The sequence below is a fragment of the Nannobrachium achirus genome, assembly GCF_963921795.1.
Source record: "Nannobrachium achirus genome assembly, chromosome: 8".
NCBI classification, from domain to species: domain Eukaryota; kingdom Metazoa; phylum Chordata; class Actinopteri; order Myctophiformes; family Myctophidae; genus Nannobrachium; species Nannobrachium achirus.
In genome coordinates this window covers 47,332,267-47,352,339 of record NC_137817.1, presented here as the reverse complement: position 1 = coordinate 47,352,339, position 20,073 = coordinate 47,332,267, and the positions used below count along the sequence as shown (strand labels likewise).

At 42.0% G+C, this 20,073-nt stretch overlaps 1 protein-coding gene across 1 annotated transcript in view; it reads right to left on the bottom strand.

The window, feature by feature from the left end:
- The window catches only part of tlcd2 (TLC domain containing 2), a gene marked incomplete at both ends in the record, with an annotated part of 58,063 nt that overhangs the window by 33,702 nt on the left and 4,288 nt on the right, over positions 1-20,073 (bottom strand). The window contains one exon of the mRNA XM_080731402.1: positions 13,038-13,120. Coding sequence (XP_080587528.1) covers positions 13,038-13,120 — 83 coding nt within the window. The remainder of the gene's footprint in view (positions 1-13,037; positions 13,121-20,073) is intronic.

Below are 20,073 nucleotides of genomic sequence, written 5' to 3'. Positions count from 1 at the left end.
ACAGTACGGACAATTTTAAAATGACATAAGCATCGTGTTTGTTCACGCAGGACATTCGAGTCATAAGCCCCAGCTGTAAGCAGCTGTCAGCCTGTGTTTCTTAGGGCCACACACTTCTATAATCCAATCACAGCTCATTCTCTGCATTGCGTTCTCTGGTTTAGTATAGCATGCTGTTTGGCTGAATCAGGAATGATCTTAAGAATGAATCCAGGTCAGGTCAGCACCAAGTACAACTGTACAGAGTGAGTGAATGATAGTTGTGGTTGTTGGTGTTGGATGTCCTTTCAGAGAGGAGGAGACATAACTACAGGTCTGTGGGGAGGAGAGTATAGAGTATAGAGCAGGGGTCTTCAACGTTTTCAGGCCAAGGACCCCTTAGCTCTGAGAGAGATGAAGCAGGGACCCCCACTACATATCGTATAAAATTGTGTTGCAGATTAAAAATGTATATGGATTATTACAGTGTATAGACTTGACAGCGCTATCATCTGTGTAGGTTTTTATATTTAACAACTGTCAATACCTACTAGTCTGCTTTTCTTTTCCCCCTACACCAAACTTCTGTTCCAAAAAATAGCCGATCTACAAGCTCACAACTAATGTCCCACTAAGAATGCTAGGGTTCAAGTGATCAAACATGATCACACAAAGATTTGGCGGACCCCCTGTAGTAACGCTGAGGTCCCCCTGTTGAAGACCTCTGGTATAAAGTATAGAGCTACAGAGAGAGGACTGTAGGGAGAAAAGTAGATCCAACAAATCGATTAAAGGTAGGGGTAAGTGATTTCACTTAAGTTTCAGTTTTCATGTAGGTGACAGGCGGCATGATCAAGTGGGGGCGGGCCTTGGTGCGCGTGAGGCCGGCCCCCACTCGACCATGATTGGAGGAAGGCCCCACTCTATCCTGATTGGTGGAGCAAGGGGGATAAGGCTGAAGTCCAAATGTGGACCAAACACTCTATAGTAACTAGTACTGTGAGAACAACAAGACGCATTTTGTTATTTGAATTAAATGAAATCACTTACCCTACCTTTAAACAGCCCAAGTCATATTTTATACTTCATCACACAACAATGTAGTGCACACATGGTGAAAATAGCTGACAAAGCATTGCGAGCTTATATAGACCTGTTGTTTTCACCATCATTTCAATTTCTTGGACATTTTCATTGGTAATGACCCTTAACAGGGGCCGATTATTAATAGACTAGGTCTACTTGAGAAAGATGCAAGTTGGGAACGATGCAAATAGGGGAGTCATGCTACACCCTGTTATGCAATACCCATTACACCCGTTGTCAGAGTACCCGTTGTAAACGTCTGTCTGTCTGTCTGTGTCCCTTTTGAGCTCATATGGAAACGTCCTTGTGCAGTGGTAAACGTATGTGGAGAATACCACCACGTATGGAGAATGTCTGAAGAGTGTAAATGGAATTCAACGTGGTGCGGGGAATTTGTTGCCATGGCAATCAATTGGCTCATTTATGTGTACGTACATACAGAGATTCCGTGCAATTATGTTGCGATTATTTCATTAAAGGGTCGACTATAGATTTTTTTCGTTTTTAACTCATTCGTAGTTTACGGCCGTAGAGCCCGGAGATTTCTCTATGTCTTTCACTGCCGGCTTCTCCTACCTGTTAACGTGGGCGCTCATCCAGTTCCCATCGTGCGTGATCGGACACTGCTATGCATCGTGTGTTCGCGTATTCCATCAGCTTCTCAAATCCGTTGACATTTTTTCAATTGATCAATCCGTTCTCCATCTGTAAGCCGCGGAGTTTATACAGAAAGCTAACGGGCCAAAATAGACGACGGACCATCCGCTTCCGGTTCACGGCCTCAATGATAAGTGGTCCGCTCAATAATGTGTCCGTGTAGAAACCGATCACGGAGCATTAGTTCCGGCCTATTTTAGTTCCGCTTCGATAAAAAAAATAAAAATTAAAGCTTATTAAATCTCCGGGTTCTACGGGCATGGCAGAGAAGGGGTACAAAGGGGTATTTTTTTGGCAGAGGTTGAGTTAATAATCAGTTAAATCAGTGTTGTTTTTTTCATATCAAGGTCCATTATTTATAAAACATTTGGGCCCAAAACTTTGAATATTTTGTTATCGTTGCATAAGATTTTGTCCACAATTCCATGCTGTAATGATGTTGCTACCATAGGAGAGATAACAGGCCAACGTTGATCAAAATAAAAAAAATATATACATTCTCTAATTGTGTAGACTTCTTGCAAATTGATTAATTTGATTGTGTTGAAAACCATTGAATTAAACCGATTAGTTCGATTAACACCCCAACACAACTGACACACACACGACAACTGCCTCTGTGCAGAAAAAGTTTCCTCCTCCCACCAGCTGCTGCCACAATCAGTTGTCAAGCAGTCACTCCTGCATGGAAAACTATAAGTACTACGAGTTCCACTCAAATCTGACGAGGTCTCTGCTTCTTATGCCTCATACACAGCTGAGAGTTGAGGGGAAAGACGCTAAAAAGCCAGGCTGATGTTCAGGGTCTGACATGATCCCGTGCGTTGCTATAGAACTGTGGTTCTCAACGTGTTTTGAACTCTGGACTAGGGCTGTCACAATTATGACATTTTACATGACGATTAATTGTCACTCAAATAATTGCGATTGGCGATTTAATTGTGTTTTTGTCATTGACAATTAGAAAATATGACACCTAAATATACAAGGAAATGACAACTTTATACAAAAAAAAAAGAACATTGATAGTGGGAATATCTACAAGCTCACAACGCGTCGCATCGTGACAAGTTGTGAGTAATAGTATGTATATCTGCTAGATTATTTTTTATTTTTGAAAATGTTTGAAAATATATTAACATTTTTAAACATGGAAACGATTATGGATTATGGAAATAATTGTGATTATGTCAAATAATTGCGATTATACCATTATGTAATAATTGTGACAGACCTATATAGAACTGTGGTTCTCAATGTGTTTTGAACTCTGGACCTTTAGCATAATTCCTAACAATACTCAAGGACCATTTCTTAGTAAGACATCATTAAAGTCACATGATATTCATACGGTATATAATAGACTAATTGTACCATGTCTTTAGTTTTTAGAGAATACGTAACCTGGTGGTGCCCTTACAGAGCCTTCAATTACTGACAATGACCAGATTATTTGCTAGCCTGGTTGTAAACAACTGCTCTGAGAAAGCGCAGCGCACACACAAGGGTTATTGTCTAAAGGAAAATATGTATAACATGTAAAAGAATATGCCAGTGGCCTGTATTTTACATCAATACATCATCATCAATATGTTTATGATACATTTGTAAACACTTCTTCATTATGTTTATCATCTTGTTCTGTTTGACATGCGTGAAATGAGACAACCAACCCACTTATTCAAGTGTCACTTCTTTGGTGTCTTGCTTTATGTGGAAAGCCTTACCGAAGGCCATAAAGGAGTGTGGATCACTAGCATCCTTTAAAATTGCCCTGAAAAACCACTTACAGGCAGCAGCCGTTCGCAACTGGTAAAAAAACGAACCTAGCCCAACCCTACCCTCCCCTGCCCCTTCTTTGTATATACTTACTGTTTGTTTAGACTCTGTTTTCCTTTTTTTTGTTCTCTCAATTTATTTTTCTTTACATATCTACTGCATAGTACTGTGTTCTATTCGTCTGTCATTCAATGTTATATGAGATACTTTACTGGTTTCCTGTGGAAATAAGCTTAGTCTTTTCATGGATCTCCTTTTAGTAGACCTTGTACCAGTGAACTGTACCGTCATGAAACTGTACCTTTTCCTATGCAAACTTCTAATAAAGTCTTCAATCAATCAATCAAGTTCTAAAAACTGATTAGTCTCCCAGACAAGGGGTTTGCAGTCTTTTTCTCATCTGACACAAGCTAGCTGCCCCTTTTCCACCAGGGTTGAACCGGTTTGTTTCTTTTTTTTCCCCGCCTAATTTTGAACCAGTTCAGAGTATTTCCACTGAAAATGAATTGGTTCAGAACTCGAAGTGGTTCGGAACTGGGACCAAAAAGTGCTTACTATTTGCTCTTGCCCTGAACTGGGAACCAAACTGGGCGTGTCACTATTCTAAAAAAAATCATCATAAAAAAAAGAAGAGAGAAACTTTATCTGCCATTGACATTTGAATTTCCCCTGTGAATTGGACAGTTCGGAACCCTTCAAGGACCCCTGGGGGTTCCCCTGCCCCTACATTGAGAACCACAGGCGTAAATGTACTAGAAAGGCATGTAAAGACTGTACTGAAGGAGGAACACATGAGATGTGTGATTGAAAACAGCTGCGTGGTTCATTAACTCTAATATGCAAACTCAATTGTGCTTAATGTGAGAGGGCTGAGGGCCATTTGTGGACGGAAATAGCAGCAAACATATCTAGACAGTAACTGGACATTTACTTTAGTACTGTCCTTGAGTACGAAACTTTTTTATTTGTATTGCTGTTTTTTTTTTTTTTTTGCAAGCTGATGACCTAAACTCTTTTTAAACTTTTTTTAAATATGAATATTATCCTTTTAACTCTTTCTAGGAAGGGACTTTATATTATGAAATACCCAATTATGCCCCATTTTAAATAGTGAGAATAGCCGATCTACAAGCTCTCAACACATTGAGGGGTGCACTGCAACGCCTTGGGCGCTTGTAGATCTGCTATTTTCAACACAATCTTTTTTTCTGAAAATGTAACTAGTAATTTGTACTGTTGAATACTTGAGATTCTACTTAATGGTATACTTTGTCCACCACTGGAGCCATCATATATTGACAGAAAACTTCAGAGACAGACAAGTGTCTCTGAAGTATTAGTATTCGAAACGGGTCCCCATCCGGAATCAATGGAGGTAAATTTACTCGAATCAAATTTTTGTCTTGAATGAGACAAAAAAAAATATTATTGAACTCTAGTCTCCATGGCGTGACTAATCAATAGAAAAAAAGTCATTTTGGGGGGAACTACTCCTTTACGTGTAGAGGGAAAGAAAGAGCAGACAAAGTTCAGCGCCAAAAGGTCAAGTTCACAAAGTATTGAGGGTTACCGTTTAAATGGTTAAAATTTCTGAAAATACACATTCATTAAATAAAAACATAAATATACACAACAGTGAAGATAGTGCTGTCAAACAAATCTATGCAGATAATTTACAGTATGAAGAAGTGTAATCTGCAACGCAGGTGGGGTCCCTGCTCTGCGTCTGTCTTTTTTCAAAAGCTGATAACGTTGTCGTCCCCTTGCGTCCCCCCGCCTCCCCCCGCCTCCCTTTCCCAGACCACGCCCTCTCGCGGCCGAACAAGACTCTGGCACGGACGCTGCCAACACACACACACACACACACACACACACACACACACACACACACACACACACACACACACACACACACACACACACACAGTGCAAAACATAGTATAGTCTCTGCCACGTCTTCGGCCTGGCATAGACTAAATAAATCCTATCAAATGGGGGTCTGGGACCTCCTAATGCATGTCAAACTGGGGGTCCATGAAATGAGAGAAGTTGAGTGTCACTGATTTAGAGCCCTACAAAGTCTAGGTATTGATCAGCAGCACTCGTACCGTTCGTCTGTCTGCTCTGGCTTATTATACAGTATAATGATAATATTAACAGCCTCAGTATTTCCTTTTTTTGATATTTTTGGGCTTTTTTGCCTTTATTGATAGTATAGTAGGTAGGTAGACAGGAAAGGGGGAGAGAGATGGGGAGTGACATGCAGCAAAGGCGTCGGGATCGGGACTTGAACCAGCGACGTGCTGCCAGGCATCAAAGCCACAGTATGTGGTATGCGCCTGGACCACTAGGCCAGCAGGCTCAGTATTTCCAAGCATGTGGGCCAACTGAAGCGAGGGCCGAGTCCCCACGCACACACGCGCGCGCATGCACTTACACACACGGATGCGTACACGCGCACACACGCACACGCACACACACACACACACACACACACACACACACACACACACACACACACACACACACACACACACAGAGAGAGAAGTGGGGGTTTACGAGCACGGTGGGAACTGTAAACGACAGCCGTTGTTCCAGTCTGACTTACTGTAAACGGTAGCTGATGATGATGCAAAGACACAAAAATGTATTTCATTCCACTGAAAAAGTTCCCCAAAATTAGAAGAAATTCAGAAAAACGTCAGGAAAAATATCTAGAAAGTAATATTGTATGCCAAATTCAAAGAATTGAAGAAAATGTGAAAGCATTTTAATACATTTCAAAAATGTGAAAATAGCAGATCTATATGCTCACAACGCATCACAATGCGACATGCAGTGACTGTGTAGATCTGCAATTTAGCTATTTGTGTTTGTATGTAGTGTATGTATAGTAGGCTCTTTAGGGCTTAAGTGGTTAAGGTATTCAGTAGCCAGCCCAGCATGTTTATCACAGCTGCTAGCCAATAGCAGCCCTTTTAAAAAGGGACTTCATGAAAGACGTATCAGACAACATGTTCATGTATAGAAAGCACATGAGGAGCCACAAGCAGCCAGGCACCCTGTTTCTGGCAGGACTTCCTGTTTCCCAGCGGAAGGGTAAAGGTCAGAAGGTGACAGCAGAGGGGGGGGGGGGGGGGGGGGCTGCCCTGGTGGGCTACTGTTTGAAAACAAGGCTTGCACTTTTCCTCAGCCAGAAACAGGATGACTAAAACTGAAGAAAAAACAAACTCAATAGGCTCCATGCACAGCTAATACACAGCAGCCATGTTGTGAAGAAATTGGGCCCCCTGACTTACTTCCTTCACAGGTGTTACCAATGATTCTGATTAAAGCTAAAATGTTTTTATTATTTATTATTTTTAAGGATATGTTTTTTCGGGGCTTTTATGCCGTTATTGATAGGACAGGAAATGGGGAGAGAGATGGGGAGTGACACGCAGAAAAGGTAGTCGGGATCGGGAAATCAAACCTGCGACATGCCATCAGGCTACACTGAGCCTATGTGGTGTGCACCTGGAGCGGTAGGCCAGCAGGTGCCCCGGCCCCTCTCAAATGTTTTGGTTTCAAAGACCACCATAACTCTGAGAGTGTACAAATAGAACCAAATGGACCTGTAAGGGGCCATTTGGGTCCCCCTCCAGGACACGTAACATGTTTACTGCCAATGCTTACATTTGTTCAGGTCCCCAGTATGTGTATTACGTATTAAACAATGTCAAACCTATGTACTGTATGCCAAGTGTTTTAAGTGACGTTTTCTCATGCCAATAACAATAAAGGTCCTTTCAATTGAATTGTGAGAATGGCTATGCACGCCCATTCATACACATTCACACACTGCTCCTACAGATTTTGCCCTAAAATCACGCAAAGCAATCTGTGACAGACATACTTCAACACAATACCTATTCACATTTGCTCCACCTACATACCAACATATTCTTACAACTTTGCCACCACCCCATTACAGCTAAAACCCACATTCTCTGCCCCTACCTAAGCATACACTTGCTACGCACATCCCGCTACACCCAGGTCAGGAACCAATGCCACTTACAGGCCAATTTGTGTATACAGTACATGCGACCTGACGGTTGCTTATCTCCCGATTAGGGAGTCTTACTGATTTAGGGGTGGATGAAAAGGTTATTTACGGGTGCCCTGAGCCAAAGAAGTTTGACAATCTCTGCTCTACATCAATGCAATAACTGGGTTGGATCATTACTACAGTATACACAAGATGGTAAGAGATAAACGGAGCGTGTGGCGGCTGCTGGAAAGACACAAGGAAATCAGAGAAAATTAAGAGTCAAATAAAACAAGGGTTGAATGACAAAACAGAACCAGAGAGCGAGTGAACAGCCTAGAAGAGTCAGCTGGTTAGAGAACATAGTGAGCCGTTTGAATGAGTAGAAACAAAGTGAGCAGTGTAGAAGACAAGAGGCTGGAGACCCATGGACAATCAGGGCCGACTCCACACGCACGCACGCGCGTGCTCACGCACACACACACACACACACACACACACACACACACAAGAGAAGTGTTTTCTTTTTTTTTTTTACGAGCGTGGAAACTGTAAACGACTCCTTGTTTTCCTCCCCCAACCTCGCCGTTGTTCCAGTCCACAAAACTTCTAAATTCAATCCACTCTCTGCGTGAAGCACTTTCAACATGACTTAAAATTCTGCAAAATTCTAAGTATCTCGAAACATTTCAGAACCTCAGAACCAGTGTGCCCTATTATAACACATTTAAAAATGTTCCAAAACAGCAACGATGAGCTGTTTTGGCTTCATGTGGACTGTACGGTATCACGAGGTAAACAGTATACTAGGGCTTAAGTGGTTAAGTCACCAAATCTGCAGGCTGCCGTCCAGAGCAGGGCTGAATTGGAGCAAAACAAGCAGCGTGCAAAGCGGCTGATAGGCCTGTCACCATTACTACAGGTACATAATCTTACAATCGCAATTATTTGACATAAACGCAAATTATTTGACAAAATCGCAAATTATTTTGTCATAATCGTCATAATCGTTTCCATGTTGAAAAATCTACAAGCTTGAGCTTGTAGATCGGCTATTTCCACTATCAATGTTCTTATTAAAGTATAACGTTGTCAAATATGTCATTAATTTCTTTGTATATATTTAGGTTATGTGTCATACCTGCCATGTTGCAACGTCAAAGCCTAAAAGCCAAACAGAAATGTAATTGTCAACGTCAAAAACACAAATCGTTAATCGCAATTATTTGAGTGACAATATTAATCGTCATGTAAAATGTCATAATCGTGACAACTTTATGTCCAAGACTTTTTAGGATTCATATTAAAAAAGTATCAAAAACAGTAGATCTACAAGCTCAAAAGGCAGCGCCAAATGTTTGAAGTTACAATGGGTGAATGAAATGAATATCAAATATCTAAATACTGAATCAAGCAACTTAAAAACTGTCTTGGGTGCTCACAAAAGCCTGCGTAGACGTTAAAATCACCTCAAACTTGTTTGAAAGCGAAAAATCTCTCATTTAACGGCAGAAAAGGTCTCTTAACGGAAACTCTTCAGTTTCCGTTTCAGTGTAGATCCCAGTGTAGTGCTGATCCTGGCTTCATATCCACTTTAATAATACATTTTATTTATAAGGCGCCTAGTTTTCTCTTCAATAATGGTTTAAAATCAAGGGTGTGGGAGACAGCAGCATGCTGTATGGTTAACAGAGCATCAACTCTCCCATTTCTTTATATCCACAAATGGCAAAAGGACGTACAAGGCCATGTCATTCTCCCCCCAAAAAGAACAAAAGGCAGCATTGTGCAGTTCCCTCAGACGCTGCTGCCTGTGACAAGTGACGTGCGACTCTTCACACCGACTAGGTGCATCATCCACTTGAAGGCCACTGTATGTGTCATCAAAGACATGTGCCAATCTTTAATGGGAATGTTAGCAATAATAAAGGAGAAGCCACTACTGGTTTACAACGAAAAAAATAACTTAGTTTAGACGTAAGGTGTGAATAATAACTGATGTCCAAAAATCATGTCAGTTCTCCAAACGTATTTAATTCTTACACTTTCAGTCCGCCAGGAACTAAATAAATACACGTAAACGGCTAAATGCCAAGAACACCAGCCTCACGGTCACAGTAAAAAAAAACTGTTTGTCTCTCCACTTGGCAACACCTGTCACTGATTACCCACCTTCCCTAAATAACCTGGCCTTGAACTTGGAAGTAACGTCATACTGTAGCATGAGAAAAACTAAAGAAATCATAATATGGCTCTTACAGGCTCCCTCCAGCCTTTAGTAAACACAGACACACTCTTTGGCGCACACGCACACACACACACACACACACACACACACACACACACACACACACACACACACACACACACACACACACACACACACACACACACACACACACACACACACACACACACACACACACACACACACACACACACACACACACACACACACACACACACCTGCTCTTAAATGGCTGTATTCTAATGCAGGGCTTTTCAACGGCAGTCTAGGGCTGCCGCGAGATTATTTGATAATATTTGGAATTTATTTGGACACTTGAAAAAATATTTAGTATCATTTTAAACTTGAAGTACAAAGTTATTTTCAGTCAGTTCTAACCAAAATGGCTATTATCTCAACGTTTCCCTTTAACATAATCACTAAAATATCGTCACTGTCGGGCAGAAACCCTGTATCTCCAAGTTTCAAAAGTATACGTCTTTTGGTAAAGCAAAGCCCTGCTTCATCATACAAGACTGTCGCACAAAACTAGTGAAAACAGACGATCGTTGTGTGCTTGTAGATCACTAGTTTAGTAAATTTTATAGATGATAAATTCAAAACGAACGGTTTTGCACATACAAGGTTTCCACCCGACAACGACGATATGCTATGAATATAAGGTGCTGGGAGTGAAAATTATAACATAGGGGTGCCTCGGATTAAAAAAATATTTATGGGGTGCCCTGAGACAAAAACGTTTGGGAACCCCTGTTCTAATGTGCTTTGAGCAGCAGAATCTGAATGCCATGATCAAATATAACATTCACGCTTGAATTTATATTTAATAAATTAAATGTTTTCAATCTGTATTCAGACTGAACTATAATAACCTTGCGGCTGTGAGATGGGGAGGGCTCTCTCAACGGATGTGACACTGATGAGTTGGTTTTATGAATAGTGAGGACTGACTATGTCACCCTTGAGCTGTTGTCTCTTTTGTACGTTGATAGGAATTATTCTTTGCAGCCGGACAAGAAGAACAGGTATTGTCTTTGTTTTAAAAGAAGGCCTTGTGTGTGCTGCTTGCGACACACAGACAGGTGCTGCTGGTTGGGTTTTGGTCTGACTGTCTGTCAGGCACGTGTGCACACATAGACATCAAAGGGGGCTTGAGCCCCTGCCCTTTTACCCGTCTGTAAAAAGTGACCTCCAAGCTCACAACGCATCGCGCTGCGACGCGTTGTGAGCTTGGAGGTCTGCTATTTTCAAATATTTTCACCAAAAGGCCCTTTTAGGTATTTCAGCCCCTGCCTCTCTAATATTCTCTGCACGTCCCTGCTGTCTGTGCCTGGCGTGCACAAGGAGGTGGCACGCTGTGGTGGCACACGTGTCACATAAACCACTTTCACACATGCACTGTGTTATGGACGTTTTCCAGACTTTAAACGGCAGGGCTGTGTGTATGAACGCACAGTAGGAACGGACATGCAACAGACTTTTATGCCGGGAGAACCCCTGAGTTAAGTGTCCGGTTGAGCCCGAAAACGGCTGAATGTGTGAATGGACGGGGTGATAGTCCACTGAATTTAGTGTACATTCAGCGAGTGGAAATGTTGATGGCGCTTCTATTGTCGATGAGTAGAGTCTCCCCTTGGAGAGAGATTCGGGCCGGACCCCCCGAAGAATTTGAACTGGGGACCCCCCAAAATAATCATATTTGAACTGGGTACCCCCCAAAAATAATCATATTTGAACTGGGGACCCCCGAAAAATAATCATATTTGAATTGGGGACCCCCAAAAATAATCATATTTTAACTGGGGACCGACCCTGACAAGCACTTGGAATTGGAGTTGAGGCATTACATTTTGTTTGACTAAATATTGTGAAAATTGCAGATCTACAAGCTTGTCGGCTGGGAACCACTGCAGTAGCAAACTGAAATCCAGTATCATTCTGATATGTATTAGCGTTTGAGTTGCATGCTACACGTGTGTGAAAGACTAACATCCGGACATTTTCCACTGTTCAAATGAGAAAGCAGCTCTAGAGAGTACCGACATTATTACCAAACTTAATGGCAAGGAGATGGAGGTGATAAGGGGGATGTTTTTAATTATGTTTCAATTTGCTGGAGGGGGGAAGAGGAGTAAAATCCATGCCTCTGCTTACAATACTCCCCTCTGGTCATTAGATGTTGTACCACTGGTGGGGATATGACCTGGTTCTGGTCAGGCTGAATTAATTGCACGCATTTACTTTTGGGAAATGTAGAGAGTCTTTGTTTCTGGTTTGGTGACTTGACATAAGAGCATACGAGCACTGCAGGAACGCTGCTCATGGTTTCGAATGTTTTGACGATGAGAGCATTGCTTTACTGTAAAACAGTTGTAAAAGCGGTTTGGTGGGGACAACTCCCACCAGAAGCCATTCACTGGAGGTGATGGATTCACCATGAATGCACTGCACAGCAGTGCTTCAGAGATGGCCTGCAAGGTGCACACCTGCAAATATGATCACGCGGCGCTACAGATGTTTTGGCCACAATCGAGTGACTTTTCTCTGACTTGACTGAATGCACTTCCGCAGGGTGCTTTCCAATAAAAGAAAAGAATCTTCAAACTTGTATGCAAAGAGATTTGGTAAAGAGGGGAATAAAAGGAGGGTCCCCAGTACAGAGCCTTGGGGGACTCCCCATTTCTCTCCCTATTTCCTGTCAGTCTACTGTCCTATCAATAAAGGCATAAATGCCCCAAAACAAATCTTAAAAAATAATAATTAAAAACTAGTCTAAGAGAACCGAACTTGAGTTACAACTGTACTTTGAGCTTGTAGTTCAGCTATTTTTGCAAATGCCCCCCCCCCCCCCCCACCCCACGCCCCCCACCCCCGAATGCACATGCTTGGTTTAAGCGGTTAAAAAAAGGAAAAAATGGAAAGTGTATCTATGTATGAAACTGAACTTTGCACTCTGTGAAACAACCTATTCCAAAATATAAGAAGAGGAAAAAAAGAAGAGGAGGAGAGGAAGAAGAGGAAGAAGATAATTTGGTCCCCACTCCTTGGCGTGTTTTTGTCACTGGTACATGATATTTGTCCTCTTGCCCTCAATATGACAAAGTTTGACACTTCGACACATTGCTGAGGGCTGGAATTGAACCTGGGACATTTTCCTTCCCAGGCATGCCTTCCAGGCATTCAGTTATGTTAGCGCAAATTTTTATTTAAAAAAATAAAAATGAAATAAACAACAGATCCATTTTAGTTTGCACTTACCACCACGTGATGGAAGAGCAGCTCCCAGGACTGGCTGAGCTTCTGGTTCAGCACCATGTCACAGAAGTCATAGATGAAGTAACCTGCACGAGGGAACCATGTGACAAACTCCTCAGTTAATTACCTTAATGAGCACAAACACACAGTGGCATCTTGTGACAACAGTGACCCATGTGAGCACATCAAGTGTGTGTGTGTGTGTGTGTGTGTGTGTGTGTGTGTGTGTGTGTGTGTGTGTGTGTGTGTGTGTGTGTGTGTGTGTCAGTGGCTACCATGACGACCATGAGCATAGCAACCGAACATGTGGCATGGCATGGAGAGTGGATATTTATAAACCCGCCCCCCTACCAGCCGGTAACCATGGAGACTGCTATGTAGAACACAAGGACCATAATGAAGCGCCGATGATGATTGGAGGTTGCAGGATTATGGGTTTCATATCGCTGCTATGTCAGCCAGAAACCTCCCCATATTTCAATGTTTATTCTTTTCATAATTAATGCCCTACTCCGCCGTACAAGAGTGTTGCGTAAAAGTATTGAAAATCGGTTGTAGATCTGCTTTTTATGCTATTTTTGATAAGGATTTTAAGTGAAAGTGACAGTGTGTCAAGGTCTTTGATAACTATTCAACCAATGAAAGGTATTAACAGGAGATTGTTACTAAATAATAACCTGACCTGACGAAGATGTAACCTTACATTGAGCTACGATATTATGTTTCATTAAGAATTTGACAGAGACACTTTTATGGTGACATGGAGTTCTAGAAGAAAGTTATCCAACATACAAGTATGGCTTGTATATTTCACTGGTTCTCAATGTGCAAAGTGGCGCACAAAGTGGTGCAAAATGCGCCACTTTTCGAGCTTGGAGATCTGCTGCTTTTGCTACTTTTGAATTTAAATCCTGAAAAGTAACAGTTTTGGACATACTGTATGAGGTTTCCACTCGACAGGAGACAATATACAGCTAAAATCTTAAGTCACACAGCTGATGCTTTCCTGGTTTTAATGGGTATCAGATATGGGTTTAACAGTCAAACAAAACAGTATGAAGCAAGGCAAGGTGTTACTTCAGGATGTGTCGCTGTCTGGGTGGAATGTCCAAAACCATTCCTTTGTTATTATTATTATATAACAAATATTAAAATAGTGAAACCTAGGCTGTAGTGTAGCTTGACAGCGCATCGTGGGTTCGAGTCAAATTCCCTGCAATCTTTGCTGCATGTCTCTCCAGGTCCCTCTCTCCCCGTTTCCTGCCTGTCTCTAGCACTCTACTGTAAATCTATAATATCTTTAACTGTGTAGCTGTGAGCATGTGTATCTACTATACTTTCCTTAATTTTGTCCGACACACTTGTATGATGAAGTAAGGAGTTAGTTTACACAAAAAAACAAAAACAAAAACATAAAAAGTTGAAATAAAGAGATGCATTCAGACCAGGGGGATTCAAACTAGATGTGGAGCACAATTCTAACTGATGATGAGTAAACTATCCTATCTCTTATCGCCTATCTCCTAACTGCTCTCTCTCTTATCTTTATCATTCTGTTTGAATTTTACTCAGTATATCCTCTGTTATCGTCATTATCTTGTTATTGTACATATGCACATGAATGCACATGAATCTTAACATATACTGTACTAGGGTCATACAGTATGAATGAAACAAACATGACACACCAACGTAATCTCAGTTTGTAATATCTGTGTGAGTGAGTGACATAATCTTTAATCTACTGAATCTATTCATACTACCATCTATCTACTGCACAGGTCTTCAACAGGGGGTCCGGGGCCCTATAGGGGTCCTCAGAGTTACTACTACCAAATCTTTGCGTGACAGGATTTTTTCTTTTTTTCTTTTTAAGATTTTTTGGGGGGCTTTAGTAGACTGACTGAGAGAGATGGGGAGTGACATGCAGCAAAGGTCGTCAGGATCGGGACTCGAACCCGCGACATGCTGTCAGGCATCAGAGCATATGTGGTATGCGTCTGGACCAGTAGGCCAGCGGGCGCCCCAGTGTGTTCCAAAAATAGCAGATCTACAAGTTCCCAACAACGCCTGGTGCTCTTGTAGATCGGCAATTCTCTGCGTTTGGTGTAGAGTTAAAAAGGAGCAAACCAAGTACAGAGAAAATAGGTCAAGTTTTATTAGATATTGAGGGTTTAAGTTGTTAAAGGGGCTACACCATGCATAATAAAAAATAGATTTTATATAAATATTGGCCCATATGTTTTTATACAGGTTTTCACTTGTCATTTTATCGTCTGATCAGGCTTTAGTTACCACAAATTAATATTAAATATAGTAGCCAGGAGGCCTGCTCCTCATGATCTGTAATGCTGGTACTCTGTTCAACTCTTTGACTTTTAAAAAACTTTGTCAATCCTTCATCCTTGTGGAACATTATTTTTTTCCATAACAGATCCTGAGATCCACAACGACACATTTTTTTCACCTTTACACGAGCTAGATAGTCAGGTCACGTGAGGCAATGAGCTTGGGTTAGGGTTAGTGTTAGGGTTCCACTTTCTCACAGAGCTCTCTTATCTTAGCCTGATACTTCAGTCCGCACATCACCACCCCCTGTTGGTGGGTGGTTTGTAGTGTGGACTGAAGCTGCACATATTTTATTTTATTTCGAGCGCGCCTGAAGAGCGGGCGCATTGAATGGGCCAATCAGGGTTGTATGCTTGGGGCACGTGGTTTGGCTGCTCCGGTCCCAGCCCCCTCCAAACAGAGCTCTTGAGCTCACGTGAGACTCGCTCGTGGACTCTGATTGGTGTCCTCTGCCCACGTGAGAGTCTAGTGGACTCTGATTGGTCCGTGAAAACTGTCATGGCGGAGTCAGACTCGACTCGTATTATTTTAATAAACTATGAAATAGTGCCGTTTAATCACGTTTTAATACCATTTTGCACTAACGTTAACATGCAGACATATAATATGTTATGAGAAATAACGTATTTTTGCAATGTCACGCCACGTCGCCGTCGCGCGTGTGTGTGTGTGTGTGTGTGTGTGTGTGTGTGTGTGTGTGACGTCAATAGGCTTTAGCCCGCCCACGCCGAAGTAGAATCTCCGTCCGTAATCTCAGACTCTCTCCCGAAGTGAAACGTAGTGTGAGATGTCTGGCGCTCGCAGTCAGGCAACTCTTATCTCACCTGCTGCGTTTCACAAGGATTCATTCAGAGCTTTCTGACACCTTTGTGAGTATAGGTAAAAGACTTCCATGTACACTGTACACTTATAGATAAAGATAGATAAAGATGCAGTCAAGAAATCAGTGGGTAAAAGACTTCCATGTACAAATGTACAGTACAGTACACGTATACAGTAGGGCATTCACGAATAGTGATTTTTAGTATTCGAATTATTCAACCTCAAAGTATTCGAATAGTCGAATATTCGACAGGACTGGCCAAACTGTCTAATATTAATTAAAACCCAACAGGCCAAACTCGTTCAGTAACGAGATAAGGCCACTAGGGGTCACTCTGCCAAAAGGAGTTGTCTCGTTCCTCAACGAGACAACAAGGGGTCCCCAGTTCAAATATGTTTATTTTGGGGGTCACGGCCTAAAAAGGTTTGAGAACCCCTGGTATAGAGCATTAACAAATTCACCAGGGGCATTTACAACTCATTCTTATGACTTCCTATCTAGCCAAGCTTTATAAACTATATATTTTTTAAAAGAGAGAGAGAGAGAAAAAAAAAAAGAAAAAGCGAATATTCGACTTCGGTGAACAACGTCGAATAGTGACTTTGATATTAGAATATTCTAATATTTGGTGAATGCCCTAGTATATAGTCACGAAATCTATCTCAATGCAGTGTTACAAGAAGCCTTATTCACGGCCCGCCCTCTCAGCAAATTTCTCAGCATCCCCAGGGTGCTGACATCAATTTAGAAGGGGAAAGTATAACAGAAATAGCTGGACTTAAAGCCAACAAATCATTATTTCGAACGGTAAAGTAAATTATAATGCTTTGTGCCTTTTACTATCTTGTGTTCTTGATCATGCTAGCCGTATTTTATACTTTACTATTCGGAAATTGCATTAAATCTGTGATTTCTGTGTTAACTCTATAGGCCAGGGGTATTCAACTGGCGGCCCGCCGGCCAAATGCGGCCCGCGGGGACCTTCCTTGTGGCCCCTGGAGCAATTAAAAAAAAAAAAAAAAAAAAAAAAAAAAAGATTTTTGAAAAAAAAAAAAAAAAACTATTTTTTTTTCTTTCGTGGAGACTAATGGACGTTATAGGTATGGTTTGCGCGATATGGAATGTGAGCTTCATTTTACCATAATCACAGTAATCCCTAATCATCTTCCATCATATTCAAGTGAAGAGACTCCAGTCAGAGCACTGCAGCAGAGTGGAGTGTGTGTGTCTGCGACCCACCTGATCCTCGTTGAGCACCGTTAAAGCATCAAAGAAGGCAATTGTGTGTGCACTGTCAATAAGGTCGACATCTACTCTAAGATAGCATCAAAGCCAGGTTGGCCATCACTAGTGTGATGTAGTTAGCACTAAGTAACAAGAAAGCATGTGTACAGTTGTCAACTTGAACATAAATTAAGCACATTAACACCTTCTAAGCCTGGTCGTACTCCCTCGGACTTCCTACTGGGTCCCATCAGCCACACGTCTATTCCCGGACTTTTGATATAAATGATAATAATTTTAAAAAAAAACATCGGAAATTCTTCTCTGTGTCTTTTTGGAGCTATCTGAAACGGTTAATATGCTCTCACAGTCATTTTCTGGTGCTGGGTGTGATACTCGTAATATCCAGCAGGCCACGCCGTTGACTCACATTCTGGATGGATGGCTGGCCAGGAGTGGCCTGATACTCTCCCCAGTGTTGAAACTCGACAAGGACAACACACAAGATGGCTACTCTTTGTCTCTGTTCGTGGATCGCGGTTTCACGTTCGGGCGCCGCTTCTCTATCGCTCCTTTCCCTGCTTCGCCTCGCCAAAGTAAGATCGCCGACCTCTGCAGGATGAATATGTACGCTGTATCGAGCACTCCATTACGTGTTGTTATCATGTGGGCTTTGTTTTTTTAAAACATGTTTGTAAATAAATGGCTTATTTCTTCGGCGCTACCTCTGTTCAGAGGGTTCTGCCGCGGCTTGCAACGTGTTAACATGAAAAGTATTCTACTTGAAAAGTATTCTGCTTTGCAATGTAGTTAGATGAAAATGTGCTTGTTTGTGAAAATGTAGTAGTGAAAATGTGGTCGTGCCCGTTGTTTGAAGTGTTCATTAGATTAATAGCTGGGGGGGTGGGGGGTGGATACGTTAGTGCGGCCCTCGGCCCCTTGGGTTTCTGTCAATGTGGCCCCCTGGACAATTTTGTTGAATACCCCTGCTATAGGCTATAGTAGGATTTTCCCCTTCAAAATGTGACTTCAGCACCCGGGGGATGCTGAGTGGGCGGGCCGTGAATAAGGCTAAGTCACAAGGATATTGTTGCAGTTGGGCAGAAACCTCTTATCTCCATATTTTAACACCATACTTGATCATACTACAGCGTCACACAAAAGCATCAAAAGTAGCAGATCTGCAAGCTACGACCTTGTAGATCTGCTAATTTTGGCGTCTTTGAATTTGAAATCCTGAAAAGTAACAGTTTGGGACATATGAGGTTTCCATCCGACATGAAGCTAAATCTGAAGCTCTGGTTCAATTCACATCTGTACTGAAACATGTCGGAATTAAAGACACATCATCAAATTAAAATAGAACTAGCATCCCAATGCAAAGTATGTGTGTCCAGTTAATCAACAGAGCTGTGCACAACTGCACATGAACCCTAACATCCTATTCTGGCCTGGGCATATCATAATAGGCCAACAAACATCTGGCGAAAACATTCGCTTTTAATCTACATCTTGTACATCAGTAGTTGGTCTATTTTCAGTTAAAGGAGTAGTTCACCCCCAAAATGACTTTTTTCTATTGATTAGTCACACCATGGAGACTTGGGTTCAATCATATTTTCTTGTATTCGTCGCATTCCTAAGACAACAATTATTATAGTAGTAAATGTACCCCTGTTGATTCTGGATGGGGACCCAAATGCATGGGCCTGGATGCATTTGGGGGTACATTTAGGGCCAAGTAAATGGTGTGACTAATCAATAGAAAAAATAATTTTGGGGGTGAACTACTCCTTTAAGAGATTTGGTGTAGGGAAGGGGACCAACTAAAAAGCAGGGGTCCAACTAAAGACCCCTGGGGGACCCCAGTCAATGAAGTAGGCTTTAAGTGGTTAAAGGACGTGTCAACAAAAGGCTCTTCTCTAAAGCATTGGTTCTCAAAGTGGGGTCCGGGCCTTTGGGGACCCCCAGGGGTCCTTGGGGGGGCTCCAGGGGGCCCCGGCAAAATGTGGTAGTATGGCATCTCAATCATTTTAACCACTTTCCATCACCCATGTGTTATATTTTGGCTATTCAAAAATAGCAGATATACAGGCTCATGCTATAGCTTGTACAGCTTGCTCAGAGCTTGTACATCTGCTATTTATTTATTTTATGAATCTTCTCTTCTGGGGGTCCCTGGCAGAACACATTTTCAGATGGTGGGGGGGTCTGCTGCCAGATGTATATCAACTTGGGGGTCCTAGACAAGAAAAAGTTTGGGAAGCACTCCTAAAGTTATTGGTGGGGCCTCATTCACCAGCATCACGCCACACTATCCCGAAGAGGCCCTCCACTTGTTGTGCTGCTGGAGGGTTGGGAGGGGGAAGACACTCAGCGGTCCATTCTCTGGGAGCGGCGGTATTTGAACTGGACAGCCTGCATATCAATCAGCCGCCCTTGTGCGCAGTCGCCGCCCACTGGGCAGCGTTGCCAGATTTTGCGAGAGAAACAAGCAACTAGGTCTAGGAAAACAAGTGATGCGACGTGTTGCGAGTTTGTAGATTTTCTAAGAAATCTTGACAAAAAAACATTTAGATTTTTTTCCTGGTACTGGAGTCCCAAAATACTTTTAGATGGGAAGGTCAGTGGACAAATTCATAG